Here is a 25,209-nt window from a genome sequence, read left to right as displayed (position 1 = left end):
CCCTGCCTCTGGGCCAGGCGAGTACACCACACACCTGCTCTCCAGCTGCCTGCCCCCCACACCACACTCTGCTGCTCTTTGGGGGACAGGTGTTCCTGGAGCGGCTCCTGAGGGGCCGGCGGGGAGCGGTGCATCCTGCCCACACTGACAGGCCACCGCCTGGCTCGCTCAGAAGGCCCTGCCTCCCCCTCAAGCTGCGTGGAGCTATCTGTGATTCTAAGGAAGGAATGATGCCGAGCATTGGGGAAACATGTAAATTTCCCTGCCTCTGTCACCTCCGTCCGTTTCAGTTAATATTTACAGCACAGTCCTGTGCAAGGCCTAAAAACAAAGCCCCCACCTTTCTCAGTCACGTGAGTCACAGGCAGGGGAGGACAGCAGCGTCTGGCAGAGCCGACACGGCCCCGGGAGGCCGGGCCACAACAGGGTCAAGGACCCGGACACAGCACCTCTGTCCCTGGGAAAGTGAGGCCACTTCCTGGGCGGCTGAGCAAAGGCCTCGTTGCCTTTGGGAGGGACCCCCCTATTGAGAAGGATCTTTCTGTGACCCCATGACATGGCCAGAGAGTGAGGAGTTCTCTGGTGCCTGGCGACCCCTGACCTCTGAGCCCAATCTGACCTCTGCCCCCTGCAGCTGCCTGCCTTGCTCACCGGCTGTCTCGTCTGTCCCCCAGATACATGATCACCAGCCTGGACCGCACGCACGCTGGCTTCTACCGCTGCATCGTGCGTAACCGGATGGGGGCCCTGCTGCAGCGGCAGACCGAGGTCCAGGTGGCCTGTGAGTACGACGGGGCCCGGGCAGGGGCGGGCGTGAAGCAGGAGAGGGCCCGCAGGGTCCACACTCTGGGTGCAGCCAGATCCGGCCACGGCGTCCACACCGGCTGGGTGCCCAGGGGGCCCTCCCCACCTGTCTGGCCAACGCCTCCATTTTACAGTTAGTAGAACCAAGGCCCAGAGAGGCTGCGGGCGCTCTCCAAGGTCACACAGCGGATAAGTGCCATCAGTACCTGCTGGCCTGGTGACCCCGTGACACAGACAGAGAGTTAAGGGCTCCATGGTGCTCTGCGTTCCCCATGAGAGTGACCTTTTTGGTCCCCTTTAAATGGGACCAGCTGACTCGTTTTTCAAAAGGGAGCCTTGCCACCTGCTTTGACACCTCCTCTGGGGTCCGCCTCACACTTGGGGACGGGGGCCTTGAGAATGGCCACCCTGAACCTCTCCACTCCGCAGACTTCCCAGGGCCCCCACGGCCTTTACTGTTCTAACTCGCCCAGCCCCGGGGCGACAACAGCCTGGGGGTCCCCGTGATCTTCAGGGGGCTCCGGGGGTGCCTCACAGTGGGTACTGTAGCTTCGAGGGGGAGAAGAGGATGGTGAAGGGGCATTCCCAGAAGGGCCGGTGGCAGAGAGTAAAGCGGGGGACCCTCACTGGGCCCGTGAGGGTCACAGCCGCCAACCCCAGCAGATCCTCCTCCGATAAGGAAGGGAGGGCCGCTGCAGGAGGACCCGGGGCGTCTCAGGGACCAGGGCCCGAGAGCGCCCACCAACACCCTCCCCCACGACCCAGTGTCCCTTCCCAGCCCTGTCCCCTTCCTGCAATCACTGCCGTCTGCTAGAAATGAGGCTCGTTGTGGACTATTTCATTCTGGGTTTTCTTAGGGGGAGAAGTCCGAGGTTGCACTATGGCACGTGGGGATGTGGGGATCCTTAGAGAACCCTGAGTTTTGCTTTATTACAAAAGGACACCCTGTCTGTCATCTGGAGCCCACAGGGCACACCTCTGAGTTGGGGTAGGAGAGAGCCTGCTACTGGAAGAGAAATGCAGTGAGAAATCTAAAAGAAAATCTCAAGTGAGGCAAGGAGTGTTTATAATAATTATGGAAAACAACCATAATCAAAAGTGGAGGACGGGTTGTCCCCATAAATCAGCACTAACGGCAACTCAACTTACTCCAAGGAGCAGAAAAGCCCTGAATTAAAATGATGGATTCCAGGCAGCTGTCAGCGGCTGCAGGACTCCCTCAGAGCTTCCTTCAGTCAGCGCCAAGAGTCGGGGGGCGGGGGCTGGGGCTCTCAGGGGACTGCATGCGTGTGTGTGTGTGTGTGTGTGTGTGTGCAAGGGGGTGTGCAAATGTGCGCGTCCGGGTCGGTCTACCTTTTTGTTCACGTGTGTCTGGGAGAGAATGAGTGTGGGCGTGCAGTTTGTGCCAGTGGATCTTTGTGTGTGTGCGCACATGCACGTGTGCTCACACGTGTGTCTGGGTCAGTCTGCCTCTCACCTGCGTGTTTGAAAGAACCGACACCCACCCTACCTCTGCTGTAAGCATGTGTGTGAGTGTGTGCAGATGTGTGCCCATGCATTGTATGTGTCCGTGTGTGTGTGCAAGAGAGTATGTGCAGGTGTGTGCACATGCATGTATTGGCTATGTGTATGGATGTGTGTGTCTGGGTTGGTCTGTGTCTTTGCTCACCTGTGTGCAGGAGGGAACACGCACACGTGTGTATGTGTGTGCACGCACATGTGTGTGTGGTTGGAAATACCATCCAGAGCACCATTCAGTCCAGGCTGTGGGGGCAGGGGTGAGGGGTCTGTTCTAAGCTTACAGGAGAACAGTAGGAACCTTCTGGAGTCGAGGTAACAGTCTCCCCTGGGTCGGCTCTGCTGACCAAAAGAAAGGAAGGCAGGTCAGTGTCTGCGTGGCTGAAATGCTGCTTTCCCCGGCTGCGATAGGGACCCACGAGCCCTAGACTCACCCCGTCTCCCGCCACCTTATACACACGCCTTCCCACACACACGCAGGCCCGGCGTGGGGGGCACTGCCTGGAAACCAGGCCAGACCCACGGTGTCCTCCTGCCCCAAGCTGGGGGAGGAGTGGGACCAGGCCCGTATCAGGGTGAGCAGGGGGCCCTGATGGTGGGCAGAGGCCTTTGGTAGGACCCTGGTGCATGGGCACTTCCAGATCCCTCCGGCTCCGCTCCCCGGCTGTCTGCCTCTAGGGTGGGAGGGTGTGTCGCAGGCTCCGGAGCCAGTTCTCCAGGGGGATCCTGGAGCCAGGCCAGCCCCACCCCAGCCCCCAGCCCCCTTCCCAAAGAAGGACTGTGAGTCGGGTTCTAATGAGAAATTAATAAGGCAGCTGTGCTAACAACTAATGATAATGGCAAAGTCGTTAGAAAAGGATCCTTTACATGCTTTTAATTACAGCAATTAAGGGGAAGTCAATAAAACATCTCCCCCTCCCCAGCCCTTCCTGCCCCTACCCCGGGAGTCTCTTTGTATTTTTTAAGTCCCCATAAATTTCTGGCCTTCGACAAGCGGGATATACGGTGTGGAGGGTTGGGAGAGCCTTGCAGAGGGGACAGACTCCCTGGGCCAGTGTCTCCCCACATCCAGGGCCTGCGGGCACCTCTGTGCTCCCCTCACCTGGGCAAGGCCACCCGCCCCAGCCCTCCTCCGCATGGCCAGACATGGAACCGCCAACTCCAGCACCAAACCCACCCACCCGCCGCAGGGACCAGGGCCCTTCCAGGAGGCTGGCGGGGTTTCCTCCCACCAGGCAGCTTGGCTGCCACTCATACAAAATGGTACTCGAGGAGATAGAAGCCCGTTGTCACATAGGCTGGGGTTGATGCCTAAAATGCCACCCATAGGCCTATTTTTCTTACTCCTCAATCCAAGGTGTGAGTGTTGACTGTGGAAGGTTTAGGGGCCATGCCGCAGTTCAAGATAACATTATTGTGTCTTTCTGGAGCACCGATTTAACCTGAATATTGAAATCTCTCATGAAACGACTATTATTTGTCACGCCCTCTACTCGTCGAGCTCTGTTCCGGGTAGTGAGGACACAGCAGGGCACAAAACCCAGACACACGTCCCTGCCCAAGAGGAAAGAAGCAGGAGACACAAAAGTTAAAAAGTGAATATATAATATAATATGTAATGTATAAGGCCCGTGAAGAAAAATTAAGTGTTATAAAGAGAAATGAAGGCAGGTGAGAGGGATGCAGGGGTCTTATGGATACGGCGGTAGAGGGTGGCTGCTCGGAGCTGATGTTGAGCAGAGTCTCAAAGGAAGCTGGGAAGACAGAAGGCAGCTCATTCCGGCCCAGGGAGCAGCCAGTGCAAAGGCCCTGAGGTGAACTTGGGTGTCTGTCTGAGGCCAAGTAGCTGGAGCACAGACTGGAAGGAGGTGAGGTGGAGGGAGCTTGGGGACAAATGGCAGCATTCTGAGCTGTGGTCAGCCTTTGGATGTTACTCAGAACGAGACAGAAGTCATGGATGGTTGAGGGCAGAGGCATGTTGTGACCTGGTTGCAGGGAGGAGCCTTGTTTCCGTGACACACAAACACATAAAACCATGATGAAATACCATCCCGTGCCCTCCAGATTGGCAAAAGCCAAAGAGTCTAACAAGACTGAGTATTGGCGGAAACTCACACTGCTGCTGGTAGGAGTGTAAATTGACACAAATTTGGAAAACAGTTTGGCATTATTATTAAAATTAACATGTGCATACCCTACACCGGCAATTCCATTTTTAGGCACGTACCCTAGAGCTCTCTTAGCCACGTGCGCGGTAGCACTGTGCATTGTGATCCACAGAATTCCAGGCAGCCGTGAAAATGACTCAACTGAGTTCGAGGATCTGAGTAGAGCTCCAAGAAACAATGTTGCACAAAAAAGCAAATCACAGAAGGCTCCAGATTACATGCAGAATAATCCCAGGTATAAAGGGTTTAAAAACAGACTAAATTCACCATAAAGGACGCATGGACATGTAAGGAAACTTGAAAAAGTGGCACCATTGCCACAGTATGCGGGACAGAAATGACCTCTGGGGGGAGGGGTGCGAGTGCAGAGGGGCGTGGGGGAGGGGGACAAGGTGTGGTTAATGTTCTAGTCCTTAAGCTGGTGGTGGTTACAGGAGTGTTGATTTTATTCTTCTTTTTTAAACTATACATATAATTATATTTGCTCTTTTGTATGCATGACATATTTCATGATTTTAAAGTGTTTTTTAAATAAATACATAAAAGCAATGAATATATTCTGAAGTGGAAGGCATACTTTACAAGACCTTTTAAGATATGACAGATTCATCAGGAATAATTTTTAGGCCACATCCAGCTGTGCCCCAGGCCCCCTTCTTTGTTCTTGGAGGAGTTTATTGGGAAAGTTGGATCAGCTCTGCAGGGCAGGACGTGGTGTATTGGCAGGCACGTGCTTTAGGGAGTGCATGCGGTGAACCCTTAACTCTTCCCACCGTCGGGGGGATGAGTTTTCCCCGGGGAGCCTGGACCCCCATCTCGGTCACCAGGGCCTCCTTTCCTCTGGCCTGTGCTCCTGTGCTGTCTGCTGATACAGTTTAGTACATACATGGCTGTGTGTGTGGCACATGTATCTATACATACATACACATACATGGCCTGCTCGGGCTAAGGGCTCCTTGAGCAGAGCCAGGAAGCACATTTGAGAAAGCAGACTGGAGAGAATGGGAGGGCCTGGGTGCCTGAGAGCCACGGTGAGGTAGGGACGTTTTGGGAGGGAGCAGTGGAGGAAAGAGTCAAGTGCAGAACTTGGACTGAGGCCAGCTGTGCCCTTCCTGCCTCCATCCATCCCACGATGCAAGCACATGTACCTACATGCAACCATCCATCCCACCATGCAAGCACACATACCTGCATGCAACCAGCCATCCCACCACCCAAACATACACAGCTACATGCAACCAGCCATCCCACCACCCAAACATATACACCTACATACAACCAGCCATCCCACCACCCGAACATACATACCTACATGCAACCAGCCATCCCACCACCCAAACATATACACCTACATACAACCAGCCATCCCACCACCCAAACATATACACCTACATGCAACCAGCCATCCCACCACCCAAACATATACACCTACATGCAACCAGCCATCCCACCACCCAAACATATACACCTACATACAACCAGCCATCCCACCACCCAAACATATACACCTACATGCAACCAGCCATCCCACCACCCAAACATATACACCTACATACAACCAGCCATCCCACCACCCAAACATACACACCTACATGCAACCAACCATCCCACCACCCAAACATATACACCTACATGCAACCAGCCATCCCACCACCCAAACATATACACCTACATGCAACCAGCCATCCCACCACCCAAACATACATACCTATATGCAACCAGCCATCCCACCACCCAAACATACAAATAAATATACATCCATCCCTTCCTCCATCCATCCATCCCTCCATCTCTTCCTCTATTCGCCTGTCCATCCTTCCATTCATCCAACCATCCGTCCCTCCATTTATCCATCCAAACATCCATCCATCTACTGAACAAACCCCTGGCCCTACCCCACTAGCCTTCTTTTACTTCCTCTGACCACTCCTTCTCCCCACACCGGCCTTCACACAGCTCCGTCCCTCCAGACCGTAACACCCCCGCACACCCCTAGCTAGCACCCACTGCGCACGAATGTCTCGGCTCGACAGAAGCCTCACCCCTCTCCCAGTCTGAAGTAGGTCCTCCTGCTCCTGCCCTCATGAAGAGCCCGGTTCCTTCCTTTCCAGCAGCTGTCACAGTCTGTCACTAGACGTTTGCGTGTGGGGTGGTTTGCTTATGTCTGTCTCACTGACCAGACTAGAAGCTCCAAGAGGACAGGGACCAGGTCTTCCTTCAGTGCCCACCACGGAGTCTGCCTGACCCAAAGAGGAGCTCAAAGGAGACGCTGAATGACAGCAGTGGGGGATTTAGAGAGAAACTACTGTGTGCAGAGCGTGGGGCCAGGTGTCTTGTAAGATGTGCTCAGGAATATAACTGCCTCTTCCACCGTCTATTAGAAGGAGATAAAGGATGTGCGTGCAGAATGTTTATGCAGGATATGAGTCACGGAAGAGGCGGGAGGAAACGCAAAGGCAGGGTGGGCGTGAAGGCTGCCCTGGCCCGGCCTGACTGGGTACCGTTAGATAAGCCCCGCTGTCTACGCGAGCCTTCATTTCCTCACCAACAAAATGGAGTTAATAAAACTAGAGAGAAGAGAAAGAAACACTATTACCATAAAATTGATTTAAATTGTTCAAATATATCTTCTGAGTTCTGTGAAAAGTTTTTTTAAATAGATAAAATTATTTTAAGAACTGAAATCAATGTGATTCATTGATGTAATTTTTTATAGACAGAGCCGAGTAATAGAAATTTTAAAACAACCGCAAGTGTATATTTGTTAAAATGGAGCCTGTCATGTTATTGTGAGGATTAAATGAGGTAAGGCATGTGACGTCTACCTAGAAAGAAACTTGACGTAGGGCGAGTGCTCAGTAAGTCTTTGTTTTTCAATTCTATCTGCACAGTTTGGGGTAATATTGGTTGAGGAGGTGATATTTAAACTAAACTGTGAAAAATGTATAAGATTCTAATATTTTAATACCACAAATATTAGATATATTTTTTAGCACTTTCACATACCCTTCCAGTTTCCGTGGCTGTGTAACAAATTACCTCAAAATATAATGGTGCACTGGAGTCATTTATTAGGCTCACAGATTCTGTGATCGTGGAATCCAGAAAGGACACAGCAGGGACAGCTGTTCTGTGCACAAAGCCTCTGCTCTGTGATGACTGAGGCCCCAGCTGGGAGACTCCAAGGCTGGGGCTGAGGTCATCTGAGGGCCCACGTGTTTGTTCCCATGTCTAATGTTGACGCTGGCTGTGGTCTGCGGACCTCGGTTCCTCTCCCTGTGGGCTGTTCCCGTGTCTGCTCGGCTTAGATTGAGCTTCCTCACAACATGGCGGCTGGATTCCAAGGGCGAGTGCAAGCCAGAGGGAAGCTGTATTCTTTTGATGACCCAGCCTTGAAAGTCACATAGGGTCACTTCCAGCACATTCTATGGGTGGAGCAGTCACAAGCTTCCTAGATTCAAGGGGAGGGAACATAGGGCCCGCCTCTCAGTGAGAGCAGTGCCAATCACACTGTAAGAAAAGCATGTGAGATGGTAGCAGAATATCGATGCAGCCGTCTTTGGAGGGATACAGCCTGACACACACATATTATCTCATGAAATCCTCCGTACAACCCACGAGAGAGGTACTCTTCTTAACTTCCTTGTACGGAAGAAGGAATTAGGGCTCAACAAAGTCAAAAGGTTTAGCCACGGTCATTGTTGCTGTAAGTAACGAACTGGGATTTGAACTCAGGTTTCAAAGACTCCAAGGCAATACCACCACACTCACGCTGCCTGCTAAGTTTAGAACAAGGAGCTAACAGCAGATTTGGTTTCTTGAAACACTTTACTGACTGCATCCTTCCAGGCTGCTGTGGAATCGTGGTGTGTTGGTGACTCACAGCTTGTTCTGGTGTCATTCCAGGCAAGGGCCCAGCAGATGCAGTCCCTGAGTGGGGAGGCGGGTGTGAGTCACTCAGGGTGGCAGGATGTGGTGTGGGCATCCAGGCAAGAAAGGCTGGTTGGGGTCAGATTGGGGAGGAGCCTGGAATCCAAGCAGGGCAGTTTAGGCTCTTCCGGGCAATGGGGAGATACCAGAGGCTCCAGGCAGGTCAGCCTGTGGTCAGGAAAGCTACTCAAGAACAGGTGTCGGAGGGGTGGGAAGGGATCCGGTGCAGGAGACATGCTGGAGGTCTGCGCAGCTGGGGTGAGGGGCAGCTTATTGGCAAGGCCTGAGGGGACAGAGAAGCCTCAGTAAATGACAGTGACAGTCCAGAGGAAGAGCAGAAGGACTTTGTGGGGGACACGGAAGGGAAGTGCCTCCAAAGATTCCAAGGGTTTGGGCTTAGGTGATTGGGGGTGGGGAAGAGTGCTACTAACAGAACTACAGATGCAAGAAGCAGCTCATGCCTGTAATCCCAGCACTCTGGGAGGCCGATGCAGGAGGATCGCTTGAGGCCAGGAGCTCAAGACCAGCCTAAGCAACATAGCGAGACCCCATTTCCACAAAATAAAAAAATTAGCCAGGCGTTGTGATGCGCACCTATGGTCCCAGCTACTCAGGAGGCTGAGGCAGGAGGATGGCTTGAGCCCAGGAGTTAGAGGTTGCTGTGAGTGATGATGACACCACTGCACCCCAGCCCAGGCGACAGAGTGAGACCCTGTCTCAAAAATGAAGAAGGACAAGCTTGGCAGGGAAGTGACAGAGGACACTCCTGACCAAAATGCCCAACAAACTGTTGGAAATTGGGTCTCAGAGCCGAGAGCAGAGCCCAAGCAGGAGACATAAGAGTCATTTACACAGAGACCGTGGTCAAACCGTTAGGTTGGGCAAGGCCACCAAGGCAGCAGAACCTGTGGGTCCAGAGCATGAATCGGGGACTCTGAGCCAGGTGCACTGAAGCAGGGCCTTCCCATGCCCAGGGGAGGAGGGGAGGTGGGGCGCCGCTGGGGGATTGCCAAGGCCCAGGGCATCCTGAGACCCACCTGAGAATAAGAACCCAGGGGCGGCTGGGGAGCGAGGAAGCTAAGGCCTGTGAGTCAGGGTCTGAAAGCTCACCGCACACAGGGCCGGCGAGCCAGGTGCGGGCTCATCCTAGGATGGGTTAGAGGATAGCTGAGGTGGGGTGGTCGGAAGCCTTGGGGGTGCGCCTGCCATCAGCATTTTTTATCTCTGCAGGTGATTCTGACACACAGTCATTTGGACACGGACACACTTTACTTGCTGTTCTAATCCGCCTCCCAGAGAGGTGTCTCCTTCCCCACGGTCATCCTCTCTGCCCCGACTGTTCCTTCTGCAGCCACCACTCCGTTCCTGAGGCTGACCTTGAGGCTGACCTCCGGCCCTGACCCCTGCCTGTGCTCTCTCCCTGCAGACATGGGCAGCTTTGAGGAGGGCGAGAAGCACCAGAGCGTGTCCCATGGGGAGGCAGCGGTCATCCGCGCCCCGCGCATCGCCAGCTTCCCCCGGCCGCAGGTGACCTGGTTCCGGGACGGCCGCAAGATCCCGCCCAGCAGCCGCATGTGAGTGCCCACTCTTCGAGTCGGGAGGGGGCCTCCCTGGGGGACAAGGTGTGGGGCCAGATAAAGTCCCCCAAATTCGGAAGAGGGGGCTTCCTGCAGAAGCCCCCGTCAGCCTTTCTGGGACATAGCCGGATGGGGGACTTCCAGGGTGGCGATGGAAGCCTGGTTGACGGAGGGGCGTTCTTAGAATGTGTCTGCGAGGGCTTGGGACCTGCCACCCACGCTGGGTCCCCGTCTGGGGAATCCCAGGGCGTTGCCTCCACACTCAGCTGGAGAATAAATCTGCTTCCCAGAGCACTTCAAACCCACACAGGCACATACAAAGGCACCGTCACCATGGCTACAGGCCCAGGACTCAGGCCAGCAGTGCCAGGGGACATGGAAGGTGCTGGCATTTCCCGGGCAGCCAGGCAGCCCTGGCGTCTCCACTGGTGTGTGCTGGCTGTGAGAGCTGTGTGTGTCTTGGCTGCAGGGAGGAGGTGTGGCCGGGGAAAGCCGAGGGCAGGGAAACACACAGTCCTTTCAGTGTTCACAAGGACCCCTCTGTGTGCCCCCCGGGGTCGCTGTGGCAGCCAACACCCCAGAAGTCGAGGGGCGAAGCATTTCCTCCCGGGATACACCCACCTGCCCCTCCTTCCTGAGCCCCCTGGGTCAGGAGCCAGCCTGGTTTCCTCCCAACTCCCGCTCCCCTTGCTCTCCGAAGACCACCTTCTCCTGACCCACTCGGGCTGCCTGTAGGCTGGACGGAGCAGTCCTGGTCTCTGTGAAGAGTGGAGGAGTAGATGCACACAGTTCTTGCCTTTGGGGAACATTAAATCTGGTGAAAAAAGCGTACCGACAACAACATAATAATAGCACCGTAATAATAGCAGCTGCCGTTTATTGAGTGGCTGCTCTGTCCTGCAGACTGCGCCAGGCACGCTGCGCCTCCCCTCCCCTCCGGGACAGCTGTGCGCCACGAGGGAGGAGATGCTCTCAGTCTCGTTCTCTTTCCTGTCCCCAGAGCACCTGCTGAAAAAGTGGTTGTTGAATGAATGACCTCATAATAACCCTGTGAGATGGCTGGTTTTATCCCCATTTGACAAAGTGAGGCTCCCAAATGTTTAACTACTTTGCCAGATCCTACACAGCTGGTAAGTGGGAGAGCTGATTCCCGCCTGCCAACGCCAGAGTCAGGGGCTTTGATTCTTGTTTATGGGAAAAACACCTGAGAACAGGCACACGGACATGATGAAGTGATTGTGCTCGTGCAGAAATTAGTCCTGGTACAGTGACTGTCAACCTGGCTACCTGCTGGAATCATGTGGGAGTTTTGAAATATACTGATCTCTGGGTTCTATCCTAAGGCACTTGATTTAATTGAAATGAGGTAGAATTTGGGCATGGGAGGTTTTAAAAGCTCCCCAGCCTATTCCAATGCGCAGCCAGAGTTGAGAACCGCTGTCCTAGTGTGCGTCAGTCATCTACGGCCGCAACAATGCTGCATAACAAAACAGCTCCATGGCTTAAAGCCATAAGCATTGATTTTTCTTATGAGTCTACTCATAAGTCTCTTATGAGTCTTATGGTTTCAGCTGGGCTTGCCTGGTTTATCTGGTCTGGGCTGGGCTCTCTCGCTGTCTGGGGCTGGCTGGCCATTGGCTGATCCAGACAGGCCTCGTGCTGGGTGACTGGGGTGATCGCTGTGCTCCACTTGCCCCATCCTCCTACCAGCTAGACCTAGCACATCCTCTCAGCAATTGCACAGGAGCAGCCGAGGAAGCAGAAACACATTTTTCAAGCTTCTGCTAACATCCCATTGGTCAAAGACATGGCAGAACTCAGAATCAAGAGACAGGGAAATAGCCTCCGCCCATTGAGTGAGAGGTCCTGCAAAGCCACATGGCAAAGGGCGTGGACACAGAGCCGGGTGAAGAACTGAAGGAGCGCCCCAGGTGAACAGGTGGGCTCAGGCTGTGTGAGTCATACCGTGATGCCTTAGGCCTAACTAAGGTTCAATAAAACCAGCAAAGAATGGTTAACGTTAAACATGGATATTGAGATTATGTCATAGAAGGGGGATGCTCTACCACACAGGTGCTTGGACAGGTAGACAAGTCCTAGCACCCTCCTAGCTCCCTTGCTGAGGTTATCTCATGCCCTGTTGCAAGCCAGTGGATTGGTAGTGCCTGGAACACTGTGTTGAGAAGGTTTCTGAGGCCCTGTCCAGACTCATGAGAAAGAGCATCATGATCGATTGGCAATGCCTGCCATGGCTGCAGGAGGGGGCGTGCTGGCACTCATCTCCCACAGTTGTGGGCTTTCCCTAGCCCACTCGTATCACCCCTTTCCTAACACCTTTCTGCTTCTCTTCTCATTCCCGGCCTCTGTCCTCACCCTCTTGTCATTCCCAACACCCTCCGGCACCAGGCACCAGGACAGCACAACCCTGGCCCGTACAGTCATACACCTTCCCGGCCACACACCCCCACGCCCTGCCCGCCACCACAACACTCCTGCCAGATACGCGATAAACCATGGTGGTGGTTTTATCTCGGCAATTACAGCAGGTTAATATGCATAGCTGAGTGCAAAGTGCCCCTGGAAGCGAAGTCCCTGGTGCGTGCGTGTCACAGATACGTATCTGACGAGCGCTCTTGGCCAGAGGGGTGCGCAGGGCAGGAAGGTCCGCTATCTACCAGGGCTGCTCTCACTGCCGGGCGGGGCGGGATTAGCAGCTCGGGGCTCATTGTTGAAAAGGAGACAAGATTCCTCATAGAGATGCATGCTGGGGGCTTTGTACACATTCTAGGATGATTTATTTTATTTGTAATTAAATTATACTTGGGGCCTGTGGAACCGAGGAAGCGGGGCTGCAGGTGGAACGGGGCGGGGTGAGGCCAAGCAGAGGGGTTGCCAGGGCCTGGTCAGGGAACCCGGCTGCGGCTGAGACACAGAGCCCTGGTTCTGGCTGGGAGGTGAGCCCTGCTGGCCACGCCCCCCCCAAGAATTCCCCCTCCCCGTCTTTCCAAGCGAGGTGCAGCTGGGGTGCAGCAGGCTAGGAGCCCTGCTGAGTGCCGGAAATAGCCATGTGCACTTAGGCAGTGCTGTAGGGCATTGTTCCAGGACTGTTATCAAGGGGACAGTCACTCTGCAGAGGGGGACACCCAGCGAGCGTCCTTAACCACCCGATGGGGTCACAGGGAGGGCAGGTCACGGCCTGTCTCCTCCTGTCCCATTCTGCATGGGGAACGCGAACCCAGGCCCTGTGGGTCCCTGTCCAGGTGCTGCTCTGCAGGAGCTGATTAAGCTGTGCTGGCCGCCAGAGCAGATAGACCCCAACCCTCAGTGACCGAACGCTGCAGCAGTGGATTTCTTGTCCATTTAAAGTCCTGCCCCCTCCACACAGTCACTGAGGAGCCCTGGCTGATGGGGGCACAGGCCTTGCACGTTGTCCTGCTCCGACAGAGGGAGAGCGAGGACTGAGGGTCCTGCAGGACGTGCTCTCGGTCCAGGCCTGGAAGGGTGCGCATTCCCTGCTCCGTGTCCCACCAGCCCAGCCTCACTGCCCCAGCGTGTCCCTGGCTTCCCCTCTACAGAAGGGGAGCCTGGGCTGTGGTGGGCGCTGGGCCACCTCTGCCAGCTGGAGGCGCCACTCCACCTGGGACGGGCTGTCTCAGTCACAGCCCACTTGATGTTTGGAGCCTGATCACTTTCCCGGGCAGGATGCAGGGTGCTCACTTAGCCCCAGCCTTGGCCTCTACTGCTAGCTGTTAGTAGCATCCCCACAGCTGAGGTGACCAAAAGTTGTCCAGACATTGTCAAATGTCCCCTGGAGGGCAAAGTCACCCCTGGTTGAGAACCACTGACCTAGAAGGATCAACCATGATATGGCCACAATATCGCACTGAAGGGGAGAATTGGGGGTGAGGAGCCTTCCGGGTTCAGGAGAGAAGAAATTGGAGGTGGGGCCTTCTTCAAGGGGCCAGAAGGGGCCCAGGACAGGCAGGTGACCTGGAACATGGGCCACGCCGTGCCCAGTGAGCCCAGCAGAGGCTCCTTCAGCCTGCTCCCCTGCGCCATGGCAGCGGCGTGGTCCCTGTGCACTGCCGCCCACGGGGTGCCCCTCGGTGCTGAAGCTGGCTGCGTGCCAGGGCAGGGCTGGGGGGACAGTCAGCAGCCTGCAGGGCTGCCTTGGGCCAAACAGGGAAGGAACAGAGAAGCAGCAACAGAATCAGAATCCCTCGCCCTCGGGGCTGGAGGAAATCCCAGTGAAATTCCCCTTCCACCCTCTCGCGGGTGAGGAAACCGCAGCCCACCATGGAGGAGGCTGCTCGCCGCATTCCGGAGCTGACCCCTGACCCACCAGAGCCCTGCGTGGGGGGAACCCACAGGCCAGCCTCCCCCAGCCCTTGGCCACCCCCACGTGCTAAGGACGAGGGTCCCTGAAGGAGACTCCCACATGAAGAAATGGTCACTATCCCTGTCCCATTTTGCAGCTTTTGGAATATTTTAGCTGCCTTTGGCCCCACCTTCTATCTCCTCATTAGCTGGAAGTTAAAAGAACTCTCCTGAAAAACAAAAAACTGGACATGATTAGGGTGCCCAGGGGTTGCAGGCGGCCGGCTTACCTTCCCGCTTCCCAGAGCCCCCCAGACGGTGTGTCTCGTCTCTCTCGTGTGTGAAGCACCAAAACCAGGCGCGGAACAAGCCAGCGCTGCCGGGCTGGGGGAGAGCCGGGCTGGAGAAGCGTTAGCGGGATGTTTATTTGAGAGCCTGTTTAAAACTCTGAGACATTCACCTAATGGGAAAATTTGAAAAGAATTCAACTGGATTTGTCCTTGTTAAACTAACATTAAGGATGTTTAACAGCTGTCTCGGGCACATCACATTAAAATCTGGAGATAGACTTGACAAACTAATGGTTTTGTTTGTCATCGGGAGAGTGGGGGGGTGGAGGGGACGGGCAGAGCCGGCGTGGGCGACTCTCTGGGAGCCGTTGCACCCACGTTTGGTGGGGCGCCCAGCTTCCGGCTCAGACAAGCCCGTTTCCCCTCCCTGGTGGCTTGGCCTGTGTGATGGGACCCCAGCATGGGGACCGGCTGGGACAAAGGCCTGTCCCTGCACCCCCTGCACTAGCCCACCTTCCCTCCGGGCCCACACTGGTGACAGTGTCGGAGGTGGACACCAAGAGAGGGGACTGGAGGGAGACAGGCCCCCAGAAGTCCGTTTCGTGGCCTTTGACTCAATCTAAGCAAGTTTAGGGTTAGGGTTAGGGCACCGATTCTGGGATGGCCCTGCTCATTTCTGTATCCATTGCCACCCATTCATTCATTCACTGTCATCCACTCCTTCATTCTGAGAATGTTCCTTCAATGTCTGGACACTCATGACGCAGCCAGAGGTGACCACACACAGCCATGGAGGCAGGACATGGCAAGGGCAGAACTCCGAGGGGTGCGTGGAAGGCTCCTGGCACAGCCTTGGCGTAGGGCTGGGGAAGCCTCGCGTGGACGGTCTCAACCTCTGCAAGTGAGCGAGCTGTATCTGGGCCTGGTTGGCAGTGCCAGCATCACGTTGGGGACTCCCTGCAAACTGAACGTGGTGACAATGTAGGCCAGAGTGGGGAACCCTCGGCCTCAAGGCCACATGTGGCCCTCCAGATGCCCAAGTGTGGCCGCTTGACGAAACCCAAGCTTCATTTAAATCCCTCATTAAAAGGACTTGTTTTGTAAAATTTGGATCCAGTCAAAAGGCTGCGCTGAAGGAGAGTGGTAGGTGGCTGGGAGGAGGTACGGGCAGGCCACCCGCCCTGGGTCTCTGTTCCCCTCGGGCCCCTGTCAGAGGAATCCTCTTCCTCTTCCCAGAGCCATCACGCTGGAGAACACCCTTGTCATCCTGTCAACCGTGGCTCCCGACGCCGGCCGCTACTACGTGCAGGCTGTTAATGACAAGAACGGCGATAACAAGACCAGCCAGCCCATCACTCTCGCCGTGGAGAGTAAGTAAGCGGCAGGGCCTGGCACCCGTCACCGAGCGGGTCATTAAATCTCGGGAATGGTGCTCCAGGGGGCTATTGGGAAGACGGAGCGGCAGGCGATGGGGGGCGGGAGGCAGGGGCCCTCCCAGGCAGAGAGGACGGGGAGGGGCCGAGCCTGGAACCCACGACACGTCTGCGGTGCTGCATCGGGAGAGGGGCGCTTGGCATGACTGTTGGCAGGGCCGCCGGAGACCGAGGGCTGGTGGGACAGGGCGAGAGAGCCTGTGCGTGGTGGGTTCCAGCCACCCCAGGTGCTCAGGTGCCGACCGCGAGAGCCCCGGGGTGATGGGGAGATGGGAGCTTGTTTTTGAAGAAATACACTAACTGCCTCTCTCTACGCGGCTGGCACATAAAAAGCACCGTCTCTACTCGGAGCCAGGCGGTCCCCACTAATGGGAACACGGTCCCTCCTCTGCCTAAAAGTGCCCCCCACCCATCCTCAGACACCCCCAGCTCCCCGGGAGAGGGAGGCACAGCTCTCCCCAGGAGAACTCGGGGCCCAGTGAGATGCATGTGAAGGGGTGACTCCTCGAGTGTGCTGTGACAAAGAGACATTTGTCCGGCTGGGACTGGAGCCAGATTTCTTTGCAGTGATGAGATGCTGGGATGTCCCCCCACCATGGCCCGGTTCTCCCTGCCAGACTAGACCCTCCCTCCACGCTCCATCCCTGAGACAGAGAAGGTGGGGCGGGTGGCCCGGGAGGGAGCCCAGAGCGTCCTGCAGCAGCTGAGCTGCCGCTGGAGCTGGGGGAGCCAGATGTTCACGTCCCTCCACATCTGTACAACGCCTGCTCCCAAAGCAAGTCTCATTCATCATCCCTGATGGCGCTGGTAGGCGCCCGTCAGCGGCAAGATGAAGGTGTGGACAGCATGGGGACTTCCTGTGCCCCTCCTCTGATCCCAGCCTCTGTCTGCCGGTGCCCAGAAGGCCCTCCAGCTGGCACCAAGGGGGCGGCAGGGCCCCTCTGCCCGCCTCCGTCCACCCAAGCCTCACCCACTCATCTGCTTCTCCTGCCCCGATACCCCGGCTCCTGCTGAATTGAGAGCAGAATCCGCTGATTTTTAGCTCGTTTCTCTTCCCAAGAGTGACTACACTTCGCAACCCTGTTCCTCTCCCTGACACAAATCCCCCAGCCTGCCTGCCTGCCAGCCAACCTGTGAGAGCAGGTGCCACTGCACCTGCCACCAGCGCCCCTCCCTCTCTCCCCCCTCTGCACCCCTCCTCCTACCCCTCATGCCCCCCTGAAGTGGGGAAGGAAGGAGCAAGCCCAGTGACCCCAGGAGTCGCCCTCCGCTCAGGGTGACACTGATGACCTCACCCTGACTGTCACAGCTCCTAGAAATTCCATACCCAGGTGGTCACCCCACACTGTCCCATGGAAATAGAATGTGAGCCACAGAAGGAATGTTAAGTTTTCCAGTAGCCCCATTTTTTACAAAGTAAAAAGAAACAGATGACATTCATTTTATTCACATATTTTATTTAACCCAACGTAACCAAAATATTATCATTTTAATGTACAATCAGTGTAAAAAATATTAATGGAGTATCTTACATTTTTTTCTTTCTTTCTTTTTTTTTTTTTTTTGCATACTTTGAAGCCTTTGAAATCCTGTGTATTTCACACTTACTGCACATCTCAATCCGGATGTTAAATTTTCTTCTGAAATACGTGATCTGTATCCAGATTTCATGAAATTTATAGCTGAAAAGGTAGAGTCGTGTGCGCAAGTTGTTCTGCACATGCTTAAAGGTGTTCTAATAACTGAATTGGGGATCCATTCTTAATTAAATGTAAATGAGTTAAAATTAAACGACATTAAATCAAAGGGGCAGCAGCCACACTCCATGAGCACAGCAGGCACGTGTGGCCCGTGGCCTGGTGTTGTGAGGGGAGGGGCGTGGCCAACAGCCCTGCCCCACCACTCTCGGCACCTGTGGCCCGGGGAGTCACGTGGTCCCTAAGCCTCAGTTTCCTCATCTGTAGAGGGATGCCGAGGTGACTCGCAGAGAATGGCTCACGGTAGATGACCCTTGTGGCTTTTATGCAAAGCTTCCAAGGGCAGCAGGATCCAACTTGGTCCCCATGTGGGGAGCGCCCTGTGCTCCCTCCCACCCCAGAGCCCCGTCCGTGGCAGGAGCTCCTGGGGAAGATGCTCCCCACTTTGCTTGGGCTTGCCTGGGATTTTCATAGCTGACCTTTGGGGCCCCGTTCGCCCCAGGATCCCACTGAGGCTGGAGCAAGCTTCACTCACCTTGCGCTGGGTTCAGTTCCAGCCATGGCAGGGAGCGGCTGAGTCACCTGAATGGCCTCCTCCCAGGCCCCGGATCTCGGCCACCGGCTCAGGCAGGGCTGGCAGTCCTGGGGGCCACCCGTAGATGTGAGCTGGGTAGAGAGAGTGTCCCCCCGAACCCCCTGCCGGCTGCAGACTCTTTTATTCTAGGCCATCCTGTCCTTTTCGGCTTCAAGGACTGTCCCTGCTTGAGCCTCTGTCCAGGGCATGGGTTTAATGAGGCTGTGTCCTGTGTTTGGTGCCTGAGCCTGGTCGGGCTGCCCCCACCCTGGCCGGTCACCAAGCAACCTGGTGAGAGCAGGAGACCACTGAGCACCGTGCTCCCCAGCAGAGCACTCCTGACCGTAGGCGTGTCCTGCGGAGGGTGGGTCCATGCTGCCCCCGGCCGTCCCTGCCATCCTCCGTCCACCCCGAGCTGTCCCTTCTGCCTCCAGCTCACACCAGCAGCCCGTTCCGTCAGCTCCCCCCTGTCTCCCTCCCCGACTGCCCTCTCCGTCTTCAAACCCGGATCCGGATCCGGGCTCCCACCGGCTGCCCTGCCCCCTGGGTGCCCAGCTCTGCTGGCCCCCAAGCCAGGCAGCCCCTGTTCCCTGAGCGTCCGGGACCTGCTGCCACACTCCTCGTCCCCTGAGGTTCTTCCTGCCGCCGTCACTTCTTCCTCCTCCGCCGAAGTGATCAAGCCCCCGGTCTAGTTCTCGGCCCTCGGTTCTCCCCCATTCCCCTGGCTCCCCGGATCTCGCCAACCTCCTGCTCTTCTCACCTGGGGCACCTGCACACAAGGCTGCAGGTCCCCGTCACCAGCGGGCCCCGCCTCGCATCTCTAAACGTCGCCTTCAGACGTCCTGCCGCCATCTCTCCCTCAGCCTCCCTTCTTTGAAAGCCAGTTCCCCCCGGGCTCCCTTTTTCCTCCTACCCCGTCTCCAAACCTTCCTCCCCTTCTGTCTCCCTCCAGCCCTAGCCCAGCCCCACGCCCCATTGATTGTCCTCCCATCTGACCTCCGTTCCCACCGTACCCACCTGGGGCGACTTCCAGCCCAGAGCCGGACTTACAGATCCTCTGCAATCTGGCCCTAACCTAACCTCTCCCAGTGGAAGTGGGTTTGCTCCCATGTGCCAGCTCTGTTCTATTGTATACACTGTGTTAAGAAAGATTCTGAGGACACATCTTGGCTCAGCCAGGAAAAGGGCTGTCACCAATCAGCCCTTTCTCCTGGAAGGGGCAGCATGTGGCCAGGACCCATCGCCTCTGCCCAGCGGATGTGCTCCCTTGTCCATCCTAGTGCTCTGCGGGCCCCACAGCATGGCACCCACACCCTCACTCACGCAGTGCTCCCATTGTGCAAGCCCTTCCTCCTCTCGCTGCGCTGAGTCTCGCATCTGCCAGGAAGCCGTCCCCCGACCCAGTCCCAGGAAGTGCCTGAGGCCTTGCCTGGTCCCTGGAGGGCTTAACCTTGGTGTCCTCTCCCTCGGTCACGAGGCCCCCACGGCCTGTCACCCCACCCTCAGTGGCCTCTGGTTCATCACCTGGTCTGGGACGGTGGGGAGAGCTCACCCCCGCACAGGCAGACAAATCCCCAGGAGGAGAGATTGTCATTTATTGAGCACCTACTGTGTGCCAGGCACTCTGCACTCCCCCAGGCCAGCTTAGCCACCCCCACCTGGACCCTCCTTCCCAGCACCCATCACACGCATCTTTAATTCCCCAAGCCCGTCAGCACTGACCTGACACCCTCCCGGAAGATGCCTTCTGTGAGGACAGACCCCTGCCATCTCGCCCACTGGGGACTCTCCAGTATGCAGCCTGGCACGGGCCAAGCACTCACCCGGGAAAGACTTGTTGAGCCGGGGCTGAACCCACGCAGCCCCGAGAGGTCCTGATTTTTATTCCCATTTTGCCATTGGCAAGACTGAGGCTTGGCAATGAAGTGACCAGGACACCTGGGCAGGGCCAGGCTTTGAACCCAGGCCTTCCTGACCCCGCAGGCCCCTGTAGCACCCCTGCCCTGGGCCCTGCAGGCTCCCGCCTGGGCCTGGGCACATGTTCCGGTCTCTTGCTGGGTGTCAGCCGCCATCCATCGCTCCCGGAGCCAGCGAGCCGCCGGAGCCCAGGGCAGCCCTCGTATTTCTAACCCGGAGCTCGCCTTCCCGAGGGCTCTCTGTTTACCTGGCCGCGCCGGGCGGCGCTCCGGCTCGGGCTCTAACTGTCTGTCTCCTCCGCATGCCCCATTAATCTGGGCCGCGGTACCTGCGCACCCCGCATGTAATAAACAACTTAGAGCACACTTTTATGGATTCAGCTATATCAGCAGCTTTCAATCCGATCGCTCTTTATGGCACCTACATGAGGCTTTTATATTGTTGCAATTATTTTGCTTTATATGCTTCCTTTCTTTCCCCTTCATTTTACTTTATTTTTTACATTTTATTCCCATTCTTCCCGGGCCTTTTCCAGCAGGGCCTGGAGTCAAAGCAGGAAAACCGGCCTGGGGGCTGACCGAGGGGGCCCAGAGTTCCCTCCCCCCGCCCCGTAAAGGACATCCCATCACTCTCACCCCTGGCCCTGCATGTCCTCGTGGCCTGCTACCTCTGGAACCTTCTGGAAGGGTGCCAACTGGACAGATTTGTCGTGAGAGTAAAAGCCCTCAGAGGTTGTATTTTCAGGAGCCGTGGAGCAGATGCACAGGGAATATTGGAGTTTCTGCCAATACTGGGCCTACGCTGACCTGCCAAGATAAAAACCTGGCCACTTCTTAAAGATCTCAGAAAGTATAAAAGGAAATGCTACCACCTCTATTAGGAGAGTTTGGGGTGTTTGTTTTCTTTTCTCTTCTCTTTTGTTTTCTCTTCTCTTCTTCTCTTCTCTTCTCTTCTCTCCCTTCTCTTTTCTATTTTTCAATAAAACCCACTCATGGGACATTCTTATTAGCTTTGGTCATTATTAGCTGGTCTTATTAGCTTTGGTATGATGGCAACTCTAGTTCCACTCACTCGTCCACTTAACAACTGTCCGTGAGTACCTGCTATGTGCCAGATGTCATTCGTTGTGACCGTCTGCATCGGCTCGGGCTGCCGTAACGGTGCCATAGGCTGGGGGGCTTGAGCCGCAGACGGTTAGGATCTCACAGTTCTGGAGGTTGGAAGTCCAAGGTCAGGGCCCCTGCATGGGCGGGTTCCATTCCTGGCCTGCACACGGCTGCCGTCACTATGTCCTCACGTTGCAGAGAGAGAGAGCAAGCTCTGGTCTCTTCTTCTTCTTCTAAGGACACTAATTTTATTAAGGGAGCCCCCCCTATGACGTCATGGAAACCTAACTGCCCTCCCCCAACACCCCCCTCCTAATACCATCACGTTGGGGGTTGGGGCTTCCACATGTGAACTGGGGTGGGGTACAATTCAGTCCACAGCGAAGGCCCGTGAGATTCCTGTCTCAGGGACTGTGTCCGTCTCCCACGGCCTCCATAACCGAGGACCACCCACGGGGCAGCGTATAAACAGGAATTTATTCTCTCACGGTTCTGGAAGCCAGAAGTCTGAGATCAGGGTGTCGGCCGGGCCACACTCTCTCTGAAGGTTCTGCGGGAGGACACTTCCTTGCCCTTCCTGGCTTCCGGTGTTGCTGGCCGTCCGTGGCATCTCGTGGCCTGTAGACACATCACTCCAATCCCGTCTTCCCGCGGCACCCGGCTGTGTGTCTGTGTCTAAATTTCCCTCTTCTTATAAGGACACCAGTCCTATTGGATCCAGCGCCCACCCCGATCCATGCGACCTCACCTTAACTAATGACATCTACATCACCTTATTTGCAAGTGAAGGTCACACTTGCAGCTGCCATGTAGACTTGAATTTGTGGGGTGGGAAGGATATTATTCAACCTGGCACGGAGAGTCTGTGTCCTGGGAGAGGAGGCGGATGGTGAAGAACTAAACCAGTACGGTAGACCCAGGCGGAGGGAAGGATTTGGAAGAGAACAGGACAGGACGGGGTGGTGAAGGAGGGAGGAGATGGCTACCTTATAGGATGTGTGGGGTGGCTGTCAGGGTCAGCAGTGTCTCCAGTGGGCTCTCCCTGGACACTTGTGTGGCAACTCGTCAGCAGAGGAAGAGGAGGGATCAGATAGTCCCGGGGTCAGCATCTGGAGGTTCAGCTCTGGGGCTGCCCCATGGCCACCTGCTCCACTCCATGAGGTCAAAGGTCTCCCGTGACATCAGCCTCTAACGGGGCCGGGCAGGAATGAGGTTTCTGACCTTTGCACCCAGCTAACATCTGACCTTTCCCCAGATGTCGGGGGGCCTGCAGACCCCATCGCGCCCACCATCATCATCCCTCCCAAGAACACCAGCGTGGTGGCCGGGACCTCGGAGGTGACCATGGAGTGTGTGGCCAACGCCAGGTGGGTGGTGTCCCCCCGTGCCCCACCCCAGCTTCCATCTCTCCTAACTCCGCTGCTGCCCCCGGACGGTGGGCTTCGAGGAGAGCAGCCACAATCCAGAAAGGGCCGGACGTCGTGTCACATGAGGACACGTGGAAGGGGAGGAGGGACGGCAGAAGGTTGCTGTACACAAGCAGAGCCGGCTCCTTCTCTGCGCCCCTAGAGGCCGGGCCCTGGTGAGAGTTCCAGGGAAGCAGATATCAGCCCAGGACCTCTGGGGCCCGGGGAACAGCCCAGAGGGGGACAGACAGCCTCTCAAAGCAGAGCCCTGTGTGCACGCGAGTGTGCAAGGGGGAGTGTGCGAGGGGGACACTTCCCATGGTGGGTAAGAGTATGGGCCTGGCAGGAGGGCAGACCTGGGGTCAGGGCCACTGCGGCCCCTTCCCAGCCGTGTGCAGCCCTCACCTGTCCTGCACAGGAAACAGTTAGACAACCCCTGAGCTCGCTGTGCAGGCACGGGGCACAGTGCCTTCCCAGACAACCTCCTTTCTCCCACCAACCACCTGGCATGGGTGTCACCCCAAAGCCCCGAGAGGGCAGGCAGCCCATAGCAGAGTCGAAACCAGCTGGCCGCCCTGAGGCCCGTGCTCACTGCCGTGCCTGGCCTCGGTCTCCTCATCTGGGAAATGGGAACGAGCTGAGCACCAGCCTCCCTGTAAGGCGTGTAGACAGCGCGCTGACCCCAGCCTGAGCTGGCACTCGTAAGTGCTCAGCAAAGGTAAACTGATGTGACGGGTGGAGCGCTAGACCGATGATCCCAAGTGCCCTGGAGCGGAGGATTCCCGGGAAGCGTGTCTCTGTGGCAGCACCTCTGAGAGGGGAGGGGCTGCCGGGGTGCACCTGGCCCGAGACGGGCCCTGAGAAGACCCTGAGGGAAGAACCTGCCCAACTTCATTCAAGCCAGTGTTTGCGAACTCACACAGCCACAGACCCTGTTCCACGGGACCCCGCTGGACACCCTGTGGGACCAGCACAGGCCCACTTTGGAAGAGCCGTCCTCCGGGCTCCCCCCAGTGCTGCACAGACATGCCTGGCAGACCACACCTCGGGGGTTTGGGGGTGCAGGGGTTGGGAATGGAGGGAAGGGGGCAAACTCACACCCTCGCTCGTCTCTCACTGCTGAGCCGAGCTGTCACCCTGCAGCCGGCCCTGTTCCAAGCGCTGCACTTGCTTTAATGCCTCCATCTTCACACCCACCCGGGGGGCAGGCACAGTCACGTCCATTTTCCAGATGAGGACACTGAGGCCCCGAGATCGTGCATCTAGAAAGTGGCCAGGAGGCGTGCAACCCCAGGCGGGCCTCGGGCCTCCGGAAGTCCCTGTGGCTGAACACCCACCTCCGCTTGCCCCCTGCAGGCCCCTGATCAAGCTGCATATCATTTGGAAGAAGGATGGGGTGCCGCTGTCGGGCGGCATCAGCGACTACAACCGCCGGCTGACCATCCCCAACCCCACGGGCAGCGATGCTGGCTACTATGAGTGCGAGGCCGTCCTGCGCAGCAGCAGCGTCCCCGCCGTGGTCCGGGGAGCCTACCTCTCCGTGTTGGGTGAGGCACGGCGGGGCTCCTGGGGCTCCCCTGAGGGTTAGGGGCAGCTCAGCCAGTGGCCTAAGGGTGGCCCCCACGGTGGCTGGATCAAAAGGAGCATGTCTCTGATCCCCTCCCCGGACCTTCCTCCTGCAGAGCCGCCTCAGTTTGTCAAGGAGCCGGAGAGACACATCACGGCGGAGATGGAGAAGGTGGTAGACATCCCCTGTCGGGCCAAAGGTAACGCGGTGTTGTGGCCGGCGGGGCACAGAGATGCCAGGCCTTCAGCCTCCCCCGGCCCCGCCACGGACGTTTCTAAACCCCACCCCCTTCTCAAAGCCGCACCGCCCAGCAGAGAGTCCGTCTGCCTGGGAGCGGGCACCAGGACCCCAACAGGCCAAATCACCGTAATCTCCAGCTGGGAATCAGCCCTCGAGTTACCATAACTTGAGGGGTACAAATGAACCCAAAGCACTGTAATTTCAGGACAGGTGACAGACCCAAACTGCCCGTAATGTGAGAGTGTAGACAATGTCACGTTACCGTAATGCCAGCACCAGTGGGTGCTGGGCGCATCCCGCCTGAGACCTGCCTCTTGAGCTCAGCCTGCTTCCCGGGCATTTTGCGCCGTCTCCTCTGACCACTCTCCCGGCTAAACTCCCCTCGTGGGAGCCGCTGAGGAGTTTCCACTTTCCCGTCCCCACCCTCCCTCCATGGGATTCAGCCCAGCCCAGAGGCAGCCCCAGCCGGGGTGAGAGCCGGTGGTGGAGGAGCCGGGCGTGCGCCGGAGGCTTCGGGCAGAGGGCAAGTGCAGCTCTGCAGGGGGAGCCGCGCGGAGGGGACACTGATGACCCCGGGGAGCCACACGGAGGGGACACTGATGACCCCGGGGAGCCGCGCGGAGGGGACACTGATGACCCTGGGGAGCCGCACGGAGGGGACACTG

General features: G+C 56.8%; 1 protein-coding gene across 1 annotated transcript in view; it reads left to right on the top strand.

Annotated features, from left to right (window-relative positions):
• SDK2 (sidekick cell adhesion molecule 2) overlaps positions 1-25,209 on the top strand; it is a 236,487-nt gene that overhangs the window by 135,782 nt on the left and 75,496 nt on the right. Inside the window, exons 3-8 of the mRNA XM_069483167.1 lie at positions 675-781; positions 9,847-9,994; positions 15,841-15,974; positions 22,587-22,698; positions 24,094-24,284; positions 24,420-24,503. Of these exons, the coding sequence (XP_069339268.1) occupies positions 675-781; positions 9,847-9,994; positions 15,841-15,974; positions 22,587-22,698; positions 24,094-24,284; positions 24,420-24,503 (776 nt within the window). The remainder of the gene's footprint in view (positions 1-674; positions 782-9,846; positions 9,995-15,840; positions 15,975-22,586; positions 22,699-24,093; positions 24,285-24,419; positions 24,504-25,209) is intronic.

The sequence above is a fragment of the Eulemur rufifrons genome, chromosome 9 (genome assembly GCF_041146395.1).
Source record: "Eulemur rufifrons isolate Redbay chromosome 9, OSU_ERuf_1, whole genome shotgun sequence".
Lineage (NCBI taxonomy): Eukaryota > Metazoa > Chordata > Mammalia > Primates > Lemuridae > Eulemur > Eulemur rufifrons.
Note: the sequence above shows the minus strand (reverse complement) of the source record. Positions and strands in the feature narration are given on the sequence as shown.